General features: G+C 46.1%; 1 protein-coding gene across 2 annotated transcripts; it reads left to right on the top strand.

Moving 5' to 3' along the window:
• The first annotated feature begins 331 nt into the window (after window positions 1–331).
• Window positions 332–19,440, top strand: LOC115192404 (cytoplasmic polyadenylation element-binding protein 2). 2 transcript variants are annotated; one of them, XM_029750877.1, is made up of 11 exons: window positions 332–1,829; window positions 3,712–3,984; window positions 6,978–7,068; window positions 9,204–9,254; window positions 11,104–11,127; window positions 12,665–12,832; window positions 14,195–14,284; window positions 14,592–14,710; window positions 14,854–14,968; window positions 15,430–15,611; window positions 16,925–19,440. In XM_029750877.1, exons 1-11 carry the CDS (start codon window positions 1,320–1,322, stop codon window positions 17,150–17,152), a joined length of 1,851 nt encoding a protein of 616 aa, XP_029606737.1. In that variant the 5' UTR covers window positions 332–1,319; the 3' UTR covers window positions 17,153–19,440. The 2 variants fall into 2 exon arrangements, with proteins under 2 accessions (XP_029606737.1, XP_029606738.1); XM_029750878.1 differs by lacking the exon at window positions 11,104–11,127.
• The last annotated feature ends 1,480 nt before the right edge of the window (window positions 19,441–20,920 follow it).

Below are 20,920 nucleotides of genomic sequence, written 5' to 3'. Positions count from 1 at the left end.
TTGGGCAATAATGCATGCTTTTAGTCCATGTGTGACCCAACATCAGTAGGAATAAAGCATATGATGGTGGGGATGGGCTATCTGATGGATATCTGACACATAGGACTGGATGTTCCCATTCCGCCCAAACCTGCAGTGGACAAACTCATAAATATAATTTCAAGCTTAATGATCAGGACATCATGACGAAGTAGGCTACTGGACCTTATGAAAAATGAAAGATTTACGTAAACAATGCGGTGTTTGCAGCTCGGCCCCGGTAGAAGCGCTCACTAAAAAGGGCGGAGCAAGTGACGGGACATAATTTGATGCGGTCATGACGTAGACTTCATCGAGACCTTTAATCCTCTTCCGCAGCAGTACAGCCGGTATCGAGAGGAGGGGGTATACGGTCGGTCAGGACTGGATTGCGTAAACTACAATATAAGGCTAACTTTAACATGAATAAATAGGGGCCTATATTCATCATGTTTAAAATAAGAAACGAATATTCATTGTAGAAAACGCCGACCGAACAGAGACAAACCCCTCCTCTCTCGTAGACTATTTATCTGTCGACGCATCTATTCTGCACATTCTCCTATGTTGTTCTAGGCGGAGGAATTGAAAACTGCTTCAAATCCATATTTGTAGATAAATAAATGGGTGATTACGTTTTGGTTTATTACAGACAGCGACCATTGGACACCGCTCTACTCTCCTCGACGGACGCGCTCTAAGATCTGCTCCTCCTCTTCTCCGGTTTCCATCCGCCAGTTGCGCCCCGGCTCGCCCTTGGTCTCGCACAGTAGCGTCGCCGCCTTGTCCCCACTGTTCCTGTCAGCTGCTGCGCATCAGCAAAACATGCAGGATGAGCCTGTGGGGGTGACAACCGAACAACGACCCCCGCCAACAGAGGAAAAGTAGTACAGCAAAAACAACACAATCAATAAAACCGGGATACAGCAACCAAATGAAACCAACAACCAACTGGGAGCCCTCACTTCCAACTACAACCACCTGAACCAGTATCCAGATTTTCCGATTTTGGTCAAGATCATTTTTGACGGACACAGTCTATCTTTGACCTTCAGCACGACTGGAAAATACATCAGCTAGCTGAGTTTGGATGCGCTGAGTCGCCCCTACCCCAAGGAAAATTCAGTCACCTGCCGCTGAGGCAGCCTTTCACCACTCAAGTCTCCACCAAACCCGAGCGTAGCACAGACTCCAGCCCCGGACGAATCGGCGGTTCGCCAGTGGGGGAGGTTGAAGCCGATGTGGAGACTGCCGCGTCGCCATCGCCCATTTCCGTAAATCCAAACAAGGTTAAGATCCAAATGGACTCCCTCATCACCCACCATATAAATAACGGCAATGGCAGTGGCACCGGCAATATGTTGGCCGGAAGTCTCGGGGGTGGTTTTCCAAACCTCCAGAACCAAGAGATGCAGAACCCGAGTGGCGGCTCAGCTTCACCTCCACTCCATGGATTCGGAACCCCGTGGTCGGTTCAGACCAGCTCCCCACCACCCGTCTCCAACTCGGCCAACCCTGTCCACCACGCAAACGCGATTAATCAGATGGCTCCTACCGACCCAGACAACAGCTTTTATCCCGGTATCACCTCCTCCATCAATCCACCCTTCTTCCAGAGTTTTTCTCCGGTGTCGGCTAATCCGTGCCCCGGGATTAACGTGCAGGGTTTCACCAGTCCGTTCTCGCACCAGATCAACGCCCCTCAGCAGACGCAGCAGAGCCGCCGGTCCCCAGTCAGCCCCCAGATGCACCCCCAGCACCAGCAAGGCGTCTTCCTGCAACAGAGGAACAACTACAACCATCACCACCAGGTGAGCTATCTCCAGTCCTCTCTATGCATCTGTTGACATGGAAACCATCATCAGGATCCCCAGACAATAGAGGATTGATCCATTAAAATGACAGATATATAGAAACTGTTCAAGTGAGTGGGAGATATTAATAGAATACTTTTTTGTCAAGCTAATGTAAGTTAGTGCACATCAATGTCACTCATAGATTGTATTAGGCTCAGGCTATGGTTATGAATATGAATATGTTATTACATGTTAGTTAGCCTACTATACAGAAGTGCAACAAAGCAGCTATGATGATGAAAACAAATGCGTCCCTGGGCTCCCAGAACATGTAAGAGCTGCCCAGCCAGGTAGGGCAGGGATTACATTATTCAATAAACCCCACACTGTGTGTGTGTGTGTGTGTGTGTGTGTGTGTGTGTGTGTGTGTGTGTGTGTGTGTGTGTGTGTGTGCATGCGTGTGTGCGTGTGACTAACTAATAGATCTGAGGTTCAAATGTAAATGTATTCATCACATGCTTGGTAAACAACAGGTGTAGACTAACAGTGAAATGCTTACTTACGGGCCCTTCCCAACAACGCAGAGAGAAAGAAAATACAGAAGTAATAGAAAAGTAAAACACAAAATAATAAATACACAATGAGCAGCGATAACTTGGCTCTATACGCGGGGTACCAATACCGAGTCGGTGTGCAGGGGTACGAGGTAATTGAGGTAGATATGTACATAGAACTAAGAATAAAGTCACAGATAAACAGTAGCGTATGGAATAAGACAAAAAAAGTTAGTGCAAAAAGAGCCAATGCAGATAGTCCAGGTAGCTATTTGGTTAACTATTTAACAAACTATTTAGCTGTTTTATGGCTTGGGGTTAGAAGCTGTTCAGTGTTCTGTTGGTTCCAGACTTGGTGCATCGGTACTGCTTGCCATGCAGTAGCAGAGAGAACAGTCTTTGATTTGGGTGGCTGGAGTCTTTGACCATTTTTAGGGCCTTCCTCTGACACCGCCTGGTATACAGGTCCTGGATGGCAGGGAGCTCGGCCACAGTGATGTACTGGGCCGTAAGCACTACCCCCTGCGCCTTGCGGTCGGATGCCAAGCAGTTGCCACACCAAGTGGTGATGCAGCCAGTCAAGATGCTCTCAATGGTGCAGCTGTAGAACTGTAGAACTTTTTGAGGATCGTTAAATCTTTTCAGCCTCCTGAGGGGGAAGAGGTGTTGTCATTCCCTCTTCAAGACTGTGTTGGTGTGTGTGGACCATGAAAGATCCTTAGTAATGTGAACACCGAAGAACTTGAAGCTCTCGACCCGCTCCACCACAGCCCCGTCGCCCCGTTTCCTGTAGTCAGTGATCAGCTCCATTGTCTTTCTGACGTTGAGGGAGAGGTTCATGTACTTACTATGACTGGGATATGTGGTTATCCCACCTAGCTATCATAAGATGAATGCACTAACTTTATGTAGCTCTGGATCAGAGCGTCCACTAAATTACTCAAATGTAAATGTCATTTTGTGAGTGTGTGGAGAGAGAGAGAGAGAGAGAGAGAGAGAGAGAGGGAGGAGAGAGAGAGAGAGAGAGAGAGAGAGAGAGAAATGGATGTTGGTGGTGTCAGTGTGCACGGGATACTTTGTATTAGTCTTAAAGCCCTAAATCTTCTTACCCTTCCAACCCCTCCACAGAACCAGGTCATTGTAGGCTGTTGCAGAGGGAAACACAGGATCAAAAGAAACACACAAAATACCAACAATGAATACAATTTCACATTCAGTCTCTATCCACTCCTCCCCGTTCTCTCTCTCTCTCTCTCTCTCTCTTGCTCTCACTCTCTCTCTCTCTCTTTCTCTCTCTCTCTTGCTCTCGCTCTCTCTCTCTCTCTCTCTCTCTCTCTCTGTAGCCCATGGTGAAGCAATCTCCCTGGGGGGGCAGTCACCAGGGGAGTGGTTGGAGCTCTGGTGGTATGTCCTGGGGTCGGGACCACCGTCGGGGTGGAGGCATGGGCATCCCGGGCTCTGTCAGCCAGGTCTCCCCCATGAAAAAACCCTTCTCCAGTAACGTCATCGCACCGCCCAAGTTCCCCCGTTCTGCCGGCCCCATGGGCCCCAAGGCCTGGATTGAGGAGAACATGTTCCGAACAGACAGTAACAGTAACACGCTTATGCCTCTCCAGGTACGTGCTTTGACTGTCGTGTGGTGTATGTGTTTTTCTCAGTAAGCTACAAAACATTAGGAACACCTGCTCTTTCCATGACATAGACTGACCAGGTGAATTCAGGTGAAAGCTATGATCCCTTATTGATGTCACTTGTTAAATCCACTTCAATCAGTGTAGATGAAGGGGAGGAGACAGGTTAAAGAAGGATTTTTAAGCCTTGAGACATGAATTGTGTGTGTGTGCCATTCAGAGGGTGAATGGACAAGACAAAAGGTTTAAGTGCCTTTGAACGGGGTATGGTAGTAGGTGCCATGCACACCGGTTTGAGTGTGTCAAGAACTGCAACGCTGCTGTGTTTCACACTCAGCGGTTTCCCGTGTGTATCAAGAATGGTCCACCAGCCAACTTGACACAACTGTGGGAAGCATTGGAGTCAATATGGATCAGCATCCCTGTGGAACGCTTTCGACAGCTTGTAGAGTCTATGCCCTGACGAATTGAGGCTGTTCTGAGGGCAGAACGGGGTGCAGCTCAATATTAAGAAGATGTTCCTAATGTTTTGTACACTCAGTGTGAATTTACAGGGGTCTGTGTGTGTGTGTGTGTGTGTGTGTGTGTGTGTGTGTGTGTGTGTGTGTGTGTGTGTGTGTGTGTGTGTGTGTGTGTGTGTGTGTGTGTGTGTGTGTGTACTGTATACTGGTGGGTGTAGTGCAAAAGGGTTTTAATGCAGTGAGTGAAATAGGGGCGGACTCATAGGATTACGGAATTATTTCCTGAATTAGATATTGAAGCCAGAGAGTGAGTGAGAGAGTGGGTGTTTGAGAGAGAGTGGTCGATGAAAGGTAGAGAGAGAGAGAGCGAGCGAGCAGGGATGACAGGAGAACAGTTTAATTGATGGGAATGGGACAGTTTTATATTCACAGCCCTGTTTTCAAAGTACAGAGTGTTTCAGAGTGTAGGATTGTGGGAAAGAAGGAGCAGGAAGGCGACAAACATCAAACGCAGAGAGCCAGACAGAGAAAGCAAAGCAGGAGGCAGAGGGGAAGACAGAGAGCCGGGAGGGAGCAGAGGGGGGGGGGAGTGTTAAGGGGCTCTTTAGAAAACACACAGCTGAGAATCAATGTCACTCCCAGATGACGAGCAGAATTACCATTTCAATCAGACGGGAGCAGTGTTATTTATTTCTGCCATAGTGGGAGGTGTTAAAGCTTTAAAGCTACTTTAACACCACGTTTAGCAGGTTTCACCTGAGTCTATTTCAGGATGGGAGTTGTTATAGCTTTATGAACACATACTTCAAGACACATAACTGATGTCATCTAATTATGCACAGCACAGTTCTGACCTTTTAAGTACAAAGGGGGAAACTGGAGGCAGAAGGCCTTAAGAAAGGATCTTTGGGTGGGCCACTGTCACCATACTGTACTTTCCCAGGTGGAGACCGGAAAAACACGCTAGTTATTCCCCTGATGTATTTTTCAAAGTAATCCCCTCATCACTTTCTCCCTTCTGTCATGGCTCTGCTCTTCCTCTTCCAGGAAGCAGGCGAGGCTCCATGAATTGTTCATTTCCATAAACAGTGTCCGACTAGCAATTCCTCAGATTCCATACACGTCTCCTCTCTTTTCCTTCCTTCCTCTGTGTTGTGTTTGGATAGGGCTTTTTGCATTTGTGCTTCATCATGATGTGAACGTCATTGACAGAGATATGTAGAGGGAGAGAGAGAGGGGTGTAGGCTGGCACTGGGAGAGAAAGAGAGGTGACCTACTGCCTATTCCGTGGAGTGTACATTCCTACACGCTTCGATCATTCCATAATAATGCCTTTATAAATCCTTCATAAGATATGTCATACCATATAAAGGATGTTATAATACACAGACCTGTACTACATTCTTATTCGGTGACAGTGTGGCAACACTCCTTCAGTTGCTACAGTTGCTACAGCATCACATAAACTAGAATGTCCACCCGATGACAGGCTATAGGATATTTAACGGCCATGTTGTTTTTTCCTCTGTGTAAAGCCCAGCTATAAACAGGCCTGGAGGGAACCTGGCTGGGCTGCCTGTAATAATCTGGTATTATCCAACCAATGGCCTTTTCTCTCTGCCCTTCCACTTACTGTCAGGGGCCCTGACTGATGCCTCAGAGTAAGGCAGTAAACGTTAGCCTAACATTAGGCTAAAAATCACACACAGATTGACCACTGGACCACTTATAGATGAGTGTTTTGAATCCTGTGTGTGGAGACGTAGTGTGTGGAGTACTGTTGAGTGGTGGTCTGGCTATGTGATGAACATACGTCTAGCATCTCATGTTCGGCACGTAGAAAATGTTTTTATTGTCTAATTAGATAAGAGAGTAAATATGAAGTTGTGAGAGGTGCTGATATGACCTTTTACTATCTCGCCTCGTGTTCTCAACCGTGAGAGGGCACAGATCTGTATAAACAATTTTCTACGTCTTTCTTCTAAAGGATCTACCATCTGTGGTATGTTAGAAAGGTTGAGTGGCCTCTGGTTTAGATCTACTGTACAGGGGTCTGTCTTATTGCCCCTCTGATGAGTTCATAATAACCTCCCTCCCATCCCAGCAAGCACTCTGGTTAAATCCCTGGATTTGGTTTCCGCTCTGTCTCTCTCTCTCTCTCTCTCTCTCTCTCTCTCTCTCTCTCTCTCTCTCTCTCTCTCTCTCTCTCTCTCTCTGTCTGTCTCTCTGACGTGCTCCAGAGTTCCTGGTGAATCCATCATTGGGTCCATTCTGCTTACAACCATACCTTAGTACCCCTGAAGTGAATAAATACAGATTTGTTTTTTATCCGTGGATGTGCTGTTCACACGCGGAATATTAAGCCAAACCCACAGGCTTACCCATGCCTACAGTATGTACCAGACCACTGCAGGGTTCCAGTTGTTGTATGTGTGTGTTTCAGTTTGACAGTTTTTTTTCTTCAGTTGTTTAAGCCTTCATATCTCTGCCCTTCCCTCTCTCCCTCCCTCCCCTCAGGATCGATCTAGAATGTACGACAGTCTAAACATGCACTCACTGGAAAGCTCTCTGATTGACATCATGCGGGCGGAGCAGGATCCAATGAAGGGTGAGACACTACTTACTTACTCCCTCCCCACTGTCTTTAATTCTCATACTTACTGTACTTACTCACTGTATAATGGGGAAGGGCATTGTGATTGTGGAGAATGGTGATTAAGGGGAATGCGTTTGAGGCGCAGCATATTCTTTCCCAGGGAACTGACAGGCTTCCTGCTCCCTCCTCGAGGCATGTTGTTTTCCGCAGAGCGAGCAGCTTATGTTCTCCCTGGTAAGAGTGAGTATTACTGCCACCACCGGCTGTGCCTTTAAATGAACTTACAGCCCTGATCCTGATCCTACTGCTACCGCTTAACCTGGGCCACACGGACAGACAGGAGTCAGGCAGCCTGGCAGCACTCTCTGTCCTGATAGGGTAGGACACTCCTCACAGGGACAAGGAGTAGGGTGACTGGGCTGGCCCAGGAGTAGGGTGACAGGGCTGGCCCAGGAGTAGGGTGACAGGGCTGACCCAGGAGTAGGGTGACAGCGATGGCCCAGGAGTAGGGTGACAGGGCTGGCCCAGGAGTAGGGTGACAGCGATGGCCCAGGAGTAGGGTGACAGGGCTGGCCCAGGAGTAGGGGGACAGGGATGGCCCAGGAGTAGGGGGACAGCGATGGCCCAGGAGTAGGGTGACAGGGCTGGCCCAGGAGTAGGGTGACAGGGCTGGCCCAGGAGTAGGGGGACAGCGATGGCCCAGGAGTAGAGTGACAGGGCTGGCCCAGGAGTAGGGGGACAGCGATGGCCCAGGAGTAGAGTGACAGGGCTGGCCCAGGTGCTGGATCTTGAGAAGAGACTCCATCCAGGTACACTGCAGTCAGTGTAAAATGACTCCTAGCTAGCTACACACATGGTTAAGCCTACTGGCTTCAACATACTCCCCCAAACCACGGACAGGAGGCTCCTAAGCCTATATGGCAGAGACTGGGAGACAATTTTAAATTTACAGTACACAGCACAATCCCTTACATTGAATTTGGCACAGTATACTACCCCTGAAAGACTATTATTATTGTTCATTATTTACTAAGTCTAAATAGCAATGTCATTCTCACAGCCAGTGTTCGGTACTCCACCTGTCCAGGACTCTGAGTTGAATTTCTTGTTTAGCCTGCAGGAGCAGATAGAGCAGACATTTTAGTCATTTAGCAGACAGTCTTATCCAGAGCCACTTACAGGAACAATTAGTGTTAAGTGCCTTGCTCAAGGGCACACCGGCAGACTTTTCATCTAGTTGGCTCAGGGATTCGAACCAGCGACCTTCTGGTTACTGACCCATCGCTCTGCCGACATAGGCCAGTATTCACAGCACAGAGAACTAGAGGGAAACAGACTAAATTTAGACATGATCACACATTCACACACAGCATGTGACAGCCAGAGGAGTGCGGAGAGGAGGGTGGAGAGGAGGGTGGAGGGGAGGGTGGAGGGGAGGGGAGGGTGGAGAGGAGGGTGGAGGGGAGGGGAGGGGACGGTAGGGGAGGGTGGTCTTTGCCATTTATAGCCCTGACTGCTAGGCACAGGGCTAAGCTAACAGAGCAGAAGCAGAAGGCGAGCACAAACCTAACAGGGCTTTAGAAATTAGCTTAGCTAATTGGGCATGGGAGATTTACCATGTTAACATGGCAGTGGAAAAAGGGTTGCTTCTTTTTCAACTGGAGATCGGATCATTTGCTGGTATACATTCTTTCTCTGTTCACACCTCTGAGGTTCTTCCCATTAAATAACTGACATTTGCTTCTGATACTTCATTAGGGTTAACCCAAATTGATTCAGGGTTTTACTTTGTGATAAAACATTTAGATAACCAGGAAGTTGGCGATGTCTACATAACAGCAAGTGATTCAGGTTTTGCATTAAGGCTCCCTCATTACGTTCTAGGTAACATTCTCTGTAGTTAAACATGCTAAGCAAGTTCTCTATATTTATTTTTTCCCCAGCTTGGATCAACAGGGTATTGTTCTGTGTTCTGTTTCTGACACTACAGCTCAGTAGGCCATGTGACAAGGGTGCTGCTGCTCCATATACATGGCCGTGCCCATGATGGCCTCGCCCTGGCCTCTCCATCTGCTAGGAGTCTCATCCCTGTGTGTGTGTGTGTGTGTGTGTGTGTGTTGTGTGTGTGTTTCTCTCTCTAATGGCAGGCCGTGTGGGATGCCCTCACCCCGGAGCCGACGGCCTGCTCATGCTCAATGGTAATTATCTCTTGTGGCCAACGCCAGCTTGTGTCTCTTTTTCCATCTCTTTTAGAAATGTTTCAGTGTAAATGTTTCCATATCATGATTATCACATTGGGGACACTTAACCAGGCTAGTTCGAGAAGCAGGCTAGACAGTATGTGTAGGATGGACATTTCTGTCACTTTTCTGAACTTCATTTGTGTTGGGATATACCCTTCTCTATAGTGGACCGTGCTGGATTGCTTTGTTTAATGAGTAGTGTTGGTTCTCCTATGCTGTGTGTGTGTCAGTTAGACTGACAGTAGACTGTAGTGACAGTGTAGTAAACATGTCTCCTGTTATATATTCATATAGAATCTATAGGACAAACTCAGCCATCATGTCAACTCTAAAAACCTCATGAGGGATATGCATTGTTGTTGTAATCCTACTGTGGCTTAAGATAATGAAGTACTGCATGTCCAAGAGGAATGTTTAATAGTGTCCTTCACATGATGAAGTGAAATGCCTAGTTGTCTAAGTCACATGACCAGCAGCAGACGAGCCGGATGTAGGCTAGGTCACATGACTAGAGGCCTAGTGTTGTTTCCATTAGGCTGGTCCTCAGCCTAGCGAGGTTTACAATATAGACTACAGTCCTGCTTGAAACAAAGCTGTTATGTTTCCATCCAATTTGCGACAGGTTTTCATGCGAATATGATCAAATCTGCAAACAAAATACCCACCAGAGGTGTGTTTCTATCAGACTGACTTTGTTGCGGATAAAAGGATAAAAGACATAGTGCACATAAAAAAACAGTTTTGCGTTTAAGATTTCATGTATCCAATAAAAAACATGTTTGTGTTTCCATTGCATTTTCCACTCTACCAATTTTTTGGTCACAAAAAACTGTTGCGATAAATGACAAATTTGCCCATTCTCGTTTTTTGCACATGGCGCTCTCAGAGAACAGTTCGCTTTGAAATTGCAGTAAAAGTGCAGTAACTGCAGTCGACTGTGGTATTTTGGACGCGGTAATTGCAGAATAACTGCAGTGTACTGCAGTTATACTGCACTGTAACCGCAGTTACACTGCAAAATTACTGCAGTAAAAAAACAGTGTTATTTTGGACACAGTACTTGCAGCACACTGCAGTTATACCGCAGTGTACTGCAGTTATACTGCACTCTGACTGCACCATTTTTTTGTAAGGGCAGGTTAGGTTATATGATGAGCTGGATAAGAGCAAGATCATTTGTATTTGTTAATTGGCAGCTAAGCACTGATCATCATGCCACTGGCATACAAATGAAGACCCTAAATATTTCTTGGAAAGGAGCATCAAGCTCATCACCGTGCACTTTCACCACCCTGTAGCCTAAACTGTGCATGCATTTCCAAGTTGCAGTGGGAGCACCACCAGCATAGCATCGCGTGACAGCAAATGTACCTCTACATGCTAGTTATTCTAGCTATAATTACGCAAGTAATCATTTCCACCACAATTTGTTGCATAATTCATTTTAGCGACACAAAAAGATGCCACTATGTCGAACGAACAAATGATCTGTCAACGTTTATAAAACGGACACTTCCTGTTTCCATTACACTTTTTTATACACAATGACTTTACTCGCATAAAAACTGTGGAGGGAAACGTAATGACAAGCTTGTGACCATAATAAGGTTTTATGACACTCCAACCATGCAGTCAGATGAAGAGGAGATGAAAGGGGGTAGGGGTAAATAATGCTACTAGGTACTAGAGAGCCATAGTTTGATTGCTCTGTAGTGTCAGTAGTACCAGCCAGGTCTGTGGGTGCTTTACTTTGCGAGGAATGTCTGCAAGGCATAAAACCACTCTTTACTTTGTTTACGTACAGCAAGGAGCTATGGGAGACGTCGAGGTAAAGCCGCCTTCATGTGACGTGCAGTCTGTGTCATGTCGTGTGTGTTGCGTGTACATACACTACACAGCATGGTTTAACGCTACTGAACTGCAGCTGCCAAAACAGTGTCTGGATACAAACAATTCAGTGTTTCTAGTGTCAGCATGACTCATCACCAACCGTGAAAAGGCTCAGTTCAGTCCAAATTATATTTTTTTCCTGTGTTTTGTATCATATTGTAAAACAGCTGATGAAACTAGCACTGTAAAAGTGTGTCTTTTTTTTATCAGTGTTATTTCCTGATAGTTACTGGTTGAAAATACAATCCACAAAGGACCTTCTAATCAGCGTGTTTGCATGGGCGGGAGTTTCTGCTTGCCTGGCGTTATCACCAGGCGGTAAATTGGTTAATAGACCAATAACAAAGTTCCAAACCTGTCTGCCAATAACAGCTAGTTTTAAGTTTTCCCTCCCCACTCAGACCACTCCCAGACAGTCCTAGCAAAATTCTTCCTTGAAGAATAGTTTTTGTATATATTTGTATAATGTATAATGTATATCTTTTTCAATTTTAATGGAAAACTATTACAGTAAAGTACTAAATTGTTACCGAGTAATGATTTGATATTGATACAAAACGACTGCATTGGGCCTTTAACTGATGTGGGAGACACATTTTTTTATTTATTACGAATAATACGTGGTGTCCCAAGCAGTTGCTTCTTGTACCAGCATTTGCTTTTTGTTTTTGATTGTACTATGTTACAGGTCACTCTGCTGCACAATATGTGTTTACATCCAGACATAGCACATTGCTATAGGTTTCAGACTCAGTAAACCATAGGTTTTCCTCAGTCCATTACTCTAACCCCTGCTACTGCTTTCTCACCAGACCTCTATCCTGTCCTCTCTGTCTGCTGTCTGTCAGTCAGTCACAGAGCTCTGGCTGGAGAATTCATGGTTGCGTGTCTTGGTCTTACAGCACATCTATACTAGATTGCACATAATCCTCTTTCACTTCATGTTTATACTTTATATTGTAGCTACAAAGCACAACGCCTGATGACAGTTGTCAACAGCCAATAGCACATGTTATAGACCCTGTGCATTTATCATGTGATTCATTATAAACGAGAAGTGGATCAGAGCAGGCTGGGGGGAGGAGTTATAGGAGGAAGGGCTCATTGTAATGGCTGGAATGGAATGAATGGAACAGAGTCAAAAATGTGGTGTCCATAGGTTTGATACTTTTTCCATGTATTCCATTCCAGCCATAAAAATGAGCCTGTCCTATAGCTCCTCCCACCCGCCTCCTCTGAGATATATAACATTAAGCCATTGGGCTCCATGAGTGTTCAATCTAGTAACTGTCAGTGGGTGTTATAGCAGAGATAGGACAGAACCATTGGTTGCTTCTGTTGTTTACAAACCCCCAAGTATTGAATATGCACAGCAGAAGTATGGGTGCCTTGTGATGTGACTGTATGTATGTTTGTGTGTATCTATGTGGATGTCATTGTCTTTGCGGTCTGACCTCTGACCTCCTCTTCTCCAGGCCGCTCGTCCCTGTTCCCCATTGAAGACAGCCTCCTTGACGACGGGCACGGTAACCAGGGCGTCCCAGGGCTTGACACTAACTGTTACCCCCACCCAAACGGGGAGCGCATTGAGCGTTTCTCCCGCAAAGTGTTTGTGGGCGGCCTTCCCCCTGACATAGATGAAGGTGAGAGGAGGAAGAGCATAACACAATCTTGTTAGTTCAGTGACAGTTTGTCTGTGCCAGTTTATATGGTGGTGTGAACGGTTGATCTTACTCACGTTGGTTCCTTCTTCTTTCCCCCTGCTCCCTGCTCCCTCCTTCTTCTTTCCCCCTGCTCCCTGCTCCCTCCTTCTTCTTTCCCCCTGCTCCCTGCTCCCTCCTTCTTCTTTCCCCCTGCTCCCTCCTTCTTCTTTCCCCCTGCTCCCTGCTCCCTCCTTCTTCTTTCCCCCTGCTCCCTGCTCCCTCCTTCTTCTTTCCCCCTGCTCCCTGCTCCCTCCTTCTTCTTTCCCCCTGCTCCCTGCTCCCTCCTTCTTCTTTCCCCCTGCTCCCTGCTCCCTCCTTCTTCTTTCCCCCTGCTCCCTCCTTCTTCTTTCCCCCTGCTCCCTGCTCCCTCCTTCTTCTTTCCCCCTGCTCCCTGCTCCCTCCTTCTTCTTTCCCCTGCTCCCTGCTCCCTCCTTCTTCTTTCCCCCTGCTCCCTCCTTCTTCTTTCCCCCTGCTCCCTGCTCCCTCCTTCTTCTTTCCCCCTGCTCCCTCCTTCTTCTTTCCCCTGCTCCCTGCTCCCTCCTTCTTTCCCCCTGCTCCCTCCTTCTTCTTTCCCCCTGCTCCCTCCTTCTTCTTTCCCCTGCTCCCTGCTCCCTCCTTCTTTCCCCCTGCTCCCTCCTTCTTCTTTCCCCCTGCTCCCTGCTCCCTCCTTCTTCTTTCCCCCTGCTCCCTCCTTCTTCTTTCCCCCTGCTCCCTGCTCCCTCCTTCTTCTTTCCCCCTGCTCCCTGCTCCCTCCTTCTTCTTTCCCCCTGCTCCCTGCTCCCTCCTTCTTCTTTCCCCCTGCTCCCTGCTCCCTCCTTCTTCTTTCCCCCTGCTCCCTGCTCCCTCCTTCTTCTTTGCCCCTGCTCCCTGCTCCCTCCTTCTTCTTTCCCCCTGCTCCCTGCTCCCTCCTTCTTCTTTCCCCTTGCTCCCTGCTCCCTCCTTCTTCTTTTCCCCTGCTCCCTGCTCCCTCCTTCTTCTTTCCCCCTGCTCCCTGCTCCCTCCTTCTTCTTTCCCCCTGCTCCCTCCTTCTTCTTTCCCCCTGCTCCCTGCTCCCTCCTTCTTCTTTGCCCCTGCTCCCTCCTTCTTCTTTTCCCCTGCTCCCTGCTCCCTCCTTCTTCTTTGCCCCTGCTCCCTGCTCAATCCTTCTTCTTTCCCCCTGCTCCCTGCTCCTTCTTTGCCCCTGCTCCCTGCTCCCTCCTTCTTTGCCCCTGCTCCCTGCTCCCTCCTTCTTCTTTCCCCCTGCTCCCTGCTCCCTCCTTCTTTCCCCCTGCTCCCTACTCCCTCCTATCTTTCTCTCGTCAGATGAGATCACCAACAGTTTCCGTCGCTTTGGCCACCTGGTGGTGGACTGGCCACACAAGGCTGAGAGCAAATCCTACTTCCCCCCGAAAGGTAAAGCTCCGCTCAGAATTTCTTTAACTGAAACTGACATAAAGGTATGTCATAAAGGTATGTCTTAGCACCGTATACTGTATATATATGGCCTGTAGCTATCAATGAAGTCCATGTGACTGCTGGGAGAGACAGCACAGCTACGTTAACCCACATTCTCTTTCCATTATGACTACCTACATAGTCTGTATATATAGTACTTGGTCAAATGGGAGTAATTGAGTGTATTTGTAGCAGTATTTTTCCCCACAATTGGATATGCTTTCCAGGTGCTATCCCCTGAGAGTGTGTTGTGTGTGTTGCCTAGGTTACGCCTTCCTGCTGTTCCAGGAGGAGAGCTCAGTGCAGGCTCTGATCGAGGCCTGCATGGAGGAGGACGGCAAGCTCTACCTCTGTGTCTCCAGCCCCACTATCAAAGACAAGCCTGTGAGTCCAACACAAACCCAGCTCTCTGTAGGGCCATTCCCACCAGCAAGGACATCTGTGAGACTAGCAACACCTACACTGTGTAATTCTATCTGGCGATGATTAAATGTATGGGATATGTGTGTATGGGTGTGTGTCTCCAGGTCCAGATTCGTCCGTGGAACCTGAGTGACAGTGACTTTGTGATGGACGGCTCTCAGGCTCTGGATCCTCGAAAGACCATCTTCGTAGGAGGCGTTCCCCGCCCTCTCAGAGCAGGTAAACACACAATCTCCCTCTATCACAGAGCTCTCCAACGCTCCTGTCGTTTTTCACTCCGACCCCAGTCTAACCTGGTTCAGTTTATCAACCAGCTAATTATTAAGGTGTGCTAGATTAGGGTTGGAGTGAAAAACCTACAGGACAGTAGCTCTCCAAGTAGAGGGTTGGGCAGCTCTGCTCTAGTTGATCTACTCAACATGTAATTGGATCGGTATGTTCATGTTGGTGATGGTGAATAGATAAACAGATGTTGTGTTTGAAGTAATATGGACCGTCTGAAAGCTGGCAATGTTTCCCCCTGTGTAATCACATCTCGTATAATTCATCTGACAACCCCCTCCTTCACTCTTTCTCTCTTGCCCCTCCCCCATCTCACCTACTCATGTGTCACCTCCCCATCCCCTCCCCCATTCTCTCTCGTTTCTTCTGTTCTGTCTCTTTCTCTCATCTCTCTCCAGTGGAGTTGGCCATGATTATGGACCGTCTCTATGGGGGGGTCTGCTACGCTGGTATCGACACCGATCCAGAGCTCAAGTACCCCAAAGGGGCGGGGCGCGTGGCCTTCTCCAATCAGCAGAGTTACATCGCTGCTATCAGCGCCAGATTCGTCCAGCTGCAACATGGAGACATTGACAAGCGGGTATAGCCCTCCTCCCCTTTCTCCCTCTTTTCCTCCCTCTTTCCCTGCCATCCCTCCCTCCCACCTACCGCTCCCTCTCATTAACCACACAATCCTGTCAGAGACATTCTCCTTATGATTTTCTAGGGATGAAGAGAGAGAGAGAGTAAGAGAGGGAGCGTGTGAGAGGATCAGTCCTCCTGAGGATTTGTGGTTCAAAGGAAAGGAGTTTGTGTGTTCCCTCAGCATCACACGCAGATAGTTAGGAGGTGGTTGCTATGGAGAGCAGAACGCTTGTTAGTGCTGATTGAATTACTTCCATTTCTCAGCGCTGACTCCTTTGTCTTTAAATCTCACAGGGCCTCAACCCTGTCCTTGTTTGTATAGTAGCATGTTCATCTCTCACTATGCATTTTAACTGTGCTTTCTCTGTATTTACATGCTGTATGCTACATGTATGTACATCAATACCTATTATTTTATAGGTATATTATTTGGATATTCGACAGGCAGAACAAAAACTTAATTTAGGCATACTGGTCGAAATTAATTAAGGTTAGGTTTAGGAACAAATGTCAGGTTTAGGTTAAATGTAGGTTGTTTCGCTGAGGTTAAGGTCAGGGTTATGGAAAGGCATAAAAGTTGGATTAGCATAACGCCGTCCGTCGCCATACTGTAGATTTTCTGCCGGTCAAATATACACTTATCCTATTGGCTTTCTCAGTATACACTGAGCTTGCAAAACATTAGGAACACCTGCTCTTTCCATGACATAGACCAGGTGAATCCAGGTGAAAGCTATGATCTCACCTCTTCAATCAGTGTAGACAGGTTAAAGAAGGATTTTTAAGCCTTGAGACAATTGATATGGATTGTGTGTGTGTGCTATTCAGAGGGTGAATGGGCAAGACAAAATATTTAAGTGCCTTTGAACGGGGTATGGATGGTGGTAGGTGCCAGGCGCACCGGATTGAGTTTGTCAAGAACTGCAACGCTGCTGGGTTTTTCACGCTCAACAGTTTACCGTGTGTGTCAAGAATGGTCCACCACCCAAAGGACATCCAGCCAACTTGACACAACTGTGGGAAGCATTGGAGTCAACATGGGCCAGCATCCCTGGGGAACGCTTTTGACACCTTGTAGAGTCCATGCCCCAACGAATTGAGGCCGTTCTGAGGGCAAAACGGGGTGCAACTCAATATTAGGAAGGTGTTGCTAATGTTTTCTACACTCAGTGTATGTATCTGTGCTGTGTCTGAGTATTCCACTTCTCATCCCCTCCATGCCCCTGTACCGCTATACCCCTGTACCCCTGTACCCCTGTACCCCTGCAGGTGGAGGTGAAGCCCTATGTTCTGGACGACCAGCTGTGTGATGAGTGCCAGGGGGCGCGTTGTGGGGGGAAGTTTGCCCCTTTCTTCTGCGCCAACGTGACCTGCCTGCAGTACTACTGTGAGTTCTGCTGGGCTAACATCCACTCCCGCGCCGGCCGCGAATTCCACAAGCCGCTGGTCAAAGAAGGGGCTGACCGCCCACGGCAGATTCACTTCCGCTGGAACTGAGGAGAAACGCGATCACATGTCACCATGGCGACATGGTCAGAAGCAACAGTCAAGGATGAGAGACATCGCCAGGCAGGAAAAAGTGTCATCGCCCTGCTTCTTACCGTAAGCTATCAGTATAGAGTACATAACAGTATACAATATATCTATCTTTTGTAGCAGCCAAACATTACAAGCCTCAGTTTTTCACCAAATCCCCCCCCCCCTTCACATCTCAGGCTCTGACAACTTTTTTTGTGGTTCCTTCATGTTTTTTAAGAGGATATTTAAAAAGAGATCGATTTTTGGTAGTTTTTCAAATTATTTTTATATGTGAGATATAATGTAGATATGAGAATGTCTTTGCATGGGGGCAGCCTGTCTGTCTGTCTGTTTGTCTGTTTGTCTGCTGCTAGCCACCCCCTAGTGGGTGTAGCGTGCCCTTGTTTCTGGGAAAACCTTGATTCTATAATCTGGATGCCTGCCCCAGGTCATTTACCAAAGGTAGCAAAATGATAGGAAGCGTAAAAGGGATACACTTCTGCCACAAAACAAACTTTAATTGTTCATTGTTGCTATGTTCTCTTTTTCCTTATTGGGGAAGAGGTACAAAAATGATAGGGTTATTTTTGCTCTCATTTTGACCTGAAAAAATATAACTACAAATATGAATCTGGTTTGTATTAACTCTATTTAACATTTTTAATCACAAGCTATATTAGAAGCTTTGCTGCTATACATAATATACGAATAGATGTATAGGTGTTATATATTAACAGCATCTGTAAACCGTAATCTTGAAAATGAAATGCAGTCTGCACTCAAACACTCATGGCCCCCATTGCCATGGAAGAATAGAATGTGAAAATTAAAATGCATGTTTGTGCATGCAGGATAGACTTAACCAACACGTGCAGGATAGACTTAACCAACACATGCAGGATAGACTTAACCAACACATGCAGGATAGACTTAACCAACACATGCAGGATAGACTTAACCAACACATGCAGGATAGACTTAACCAACACATGCAGGATAGACTTAACCAACACATGCAGGATAGACTTAACCAACACATGCAGGATAGACTTAACCAACACATGCAGGATAGACTTAACCAACACGTGCAGGATAGACTTAACCAACACGTGCAGGATAGACTTAACCAACACGTGCAGGATAGACTTAACCAACACGTGCAGGATAGACTTAACCAACACGTGCAGGATAGACTTAACCAACACATGCAGGATAGACTTAACCAACACGTGCAGGATAGACTTAACCAACACATGCAGGATAGACTTAACCAACACATGCAGGATAGACTTAACCAACACATGCAGGATAGACTTAACCAACACATGCAGGATAGACTTAACCAACACATGCAGGATAGACTTAACCAACACGTGCAGGATAGACTTAACCAACACATGCAGGATAGACTTAACCAGCACATGCAGGATAGACTTAACCAACACATGCAGGATAGACTTAACCAACACATGCAGGATAGACTTAACCAACACGTGCAGGATAGACTTAACCAGCACGTGCAGGATAGACTTAACCAACACGTGCAGGATAGACTTAACCAACACGTGCAGGATAGACTTAACCAACACATGCAGGATAGACTTAACCAACACATGCAGGATAGACTTAACCAACACATGCAGGATAGACTTAACCAACACATGCAGGATAGACTTAACCAACACATGCAGGATAGACTTAACCAGCACATGCAGGATAGACTTAACCAACACATGCAGGATAGACTTAACCAACACATGCAGGATAGACTTAACCAACACGTGCAGGATAGACTTAACCAACACATGCAGGATAGACTTAACCAACACATGCAGGATAGACTTAACCAACACGTGCAGGATAGACTTAACCAACACATGCAGGAAACAGATATCATATAACAGATATCATACACAAACAGATATCATACATAAACAGATATCATATAACAGATATCATACATAAACAGATATCATATAACAGATATCATACATAAACAGATATCGTATAACAGATACCTTACATAAACAGATATCCTATAACAGATATCATACATAAACAGATATCATACATAAACAGATATCGTATAACAGAAACCACTAAAATCCTACTGTGAGTAGCATGAACAAAAACAATAGAAGCCTAGGTGTAGGAGCAAAAAAATACCACGGAGATCAAGAAAAATACATTAAAACGACTTACTTAAAACATCTTGCATGCATTGATGTTGATACGTTGTTTGATCCGACATACTTATACAAAAAAAATGCTATATTGGTTCTAGACTAGTGGATGCCACCATTTTGTGACGTGGTGGTTTGTGAGGAGTGAAGAAGCTGTTGAGAAGCTGAGTGGTGTTTAGTCAGTGGTTAGTGTCGTCTCTGTGCTGTCTGTGTGGGTCTTGTTAGTGTGTGGACAGAGGTTTTAGTCTAGTAACAATGTAGATATACGAGAATGAGGACATCACAACATTTTGCCTTCACCCCTCCTTTCCTCCCCACCTTTTTATAGTTACTGTGGTTACGCTAATGTAGCAAAGCGCTTAACAGACCAAAAACACACACAGTAGCCTGGCTGGATCAGCTAACTACAGGCATACGACTGGGAGATGTGTGTTTGTGCGGTGTAGTGTGCCATGTGTTACGCTAGTTGGCTAATCCACACCGCTGTTCAAATGTTGTCATGGAGAAGGATTCGTAAGGAAGCATCTGTCCAATATTTGTTCCTGGGTTGTGTGATCAGGCTATGAATTTTGCAGTTGGATGAAACTGTTCTATAAACAATCTGTCTCTCATATGTACAGTAATTACTAGTTTTGAGACTCCAGACCTATAGAAAGTGGCCAGTTTTATGTCCTGTTAGTGAAAGATGACAAAGACACACACCTTCACTTATAATAATAAAACATTTTGGTCTGCAGAATATATATTAACTGTGTTCTTTGTTTTTTTCTATCTGTGACCCTGTGAGGATATCGCTCTTAAATACTTTTCAGGGACAATCCCTCTCTCTGTGAGCAATGACCTGCTGGTGCATTAGCATATCAGCTGTATGGTACTGTACATGTCTGTATCTCTACAGTGTAATATCCCTGTTATTCCTGTGTCATAGTGTTTCTGTGTTTCATGCCCTGGTGTGGAGTCCTTGGTATCCGTAGGTTAGGTGTCAAGTGTTGCTGTTGCTACTCTATGGGGATACGATTTTATGTTCATTTATTCACATACTGTATTATTAGATCATTTATTTGTTCCGTCTTGAACTTGTGACCCCCTCCCTGTCCCAAGCATCTGTAATCACTTTTGATTACTATATTACTATATATCACTTCCCTTCCTATATTTCCCTCTCTTTACCCTTGGATGATTTGATTCTTGGCTCATTTTCACCCTAGCAGTTAGATAGCTAATACAATGCGGACGTGGTTTGGGAAACAACCCATTTTGCATCTTTTTCATTACTCATGAAAAATTCTGTTTTATCACACTTCTACCTATTTATAATTCTACCAGATGATTTATTGAATATCATTTTTTCATAATGACTTCTTTAAGAAATTGTGTGAGGAGGCGGTGGTCTTAGGTTTTTCTATGTGAAGGAAGCAGTTATCTAATACGTTCTAATATATTCAAACTGAGTCCCGTTGTTACAGGGAATGTGTTTCTGCCCGTCTCTCTGTAAACTAACAGGGTGCTGAGCTGTGATGACTGGCTCTACAAAATGGTAGCCAAAAAAATGATAAGCAACAGC

Source organism: Salmo trutta, chromosome 4 (genome assembly GCF_901001165.1).
Source record: "Salmo trutta chromosome 4, fSalTru1.1, whole genome shotgun sequence".
In the NCBI taxonomy this organism is placed as follows: Eukaryota; Metazoa; Chordata; class Actinopteri; order Salmoniformes; family Salmonidae; genus Salmo; species Salmo trutta.
The sequence above is the reverse complement of the archived record's forward strand: the minus strand, read 5'-3'. Positions and strand labels throughout refer to the sequence as shown.

Bases quoted from the DNA above. Each gene is read 5' to 3' on its own strand.
- LOC115192404 (XM_029750877.1), top strand. From the start codon at position 1,320: ATGGACTCCCTCATCACCCACCATATAAATAACGGCAATGGCAGTGGC. The intron at 14,969-15,429 runs GTAAACACACAA...ATCTCTCTCCAG, and splicing joins TCCCCGCCCTCTCAGAGCAG to TGGAGTTGGCCATGATTATG. The intron at 15,612-16,924 runs GTATAGCCCTCC...GTACCCCTGCAG, and splicing joins ATGGAGACATTGACAAGCGG to GTGGAGGTGAAGCCCTATGT.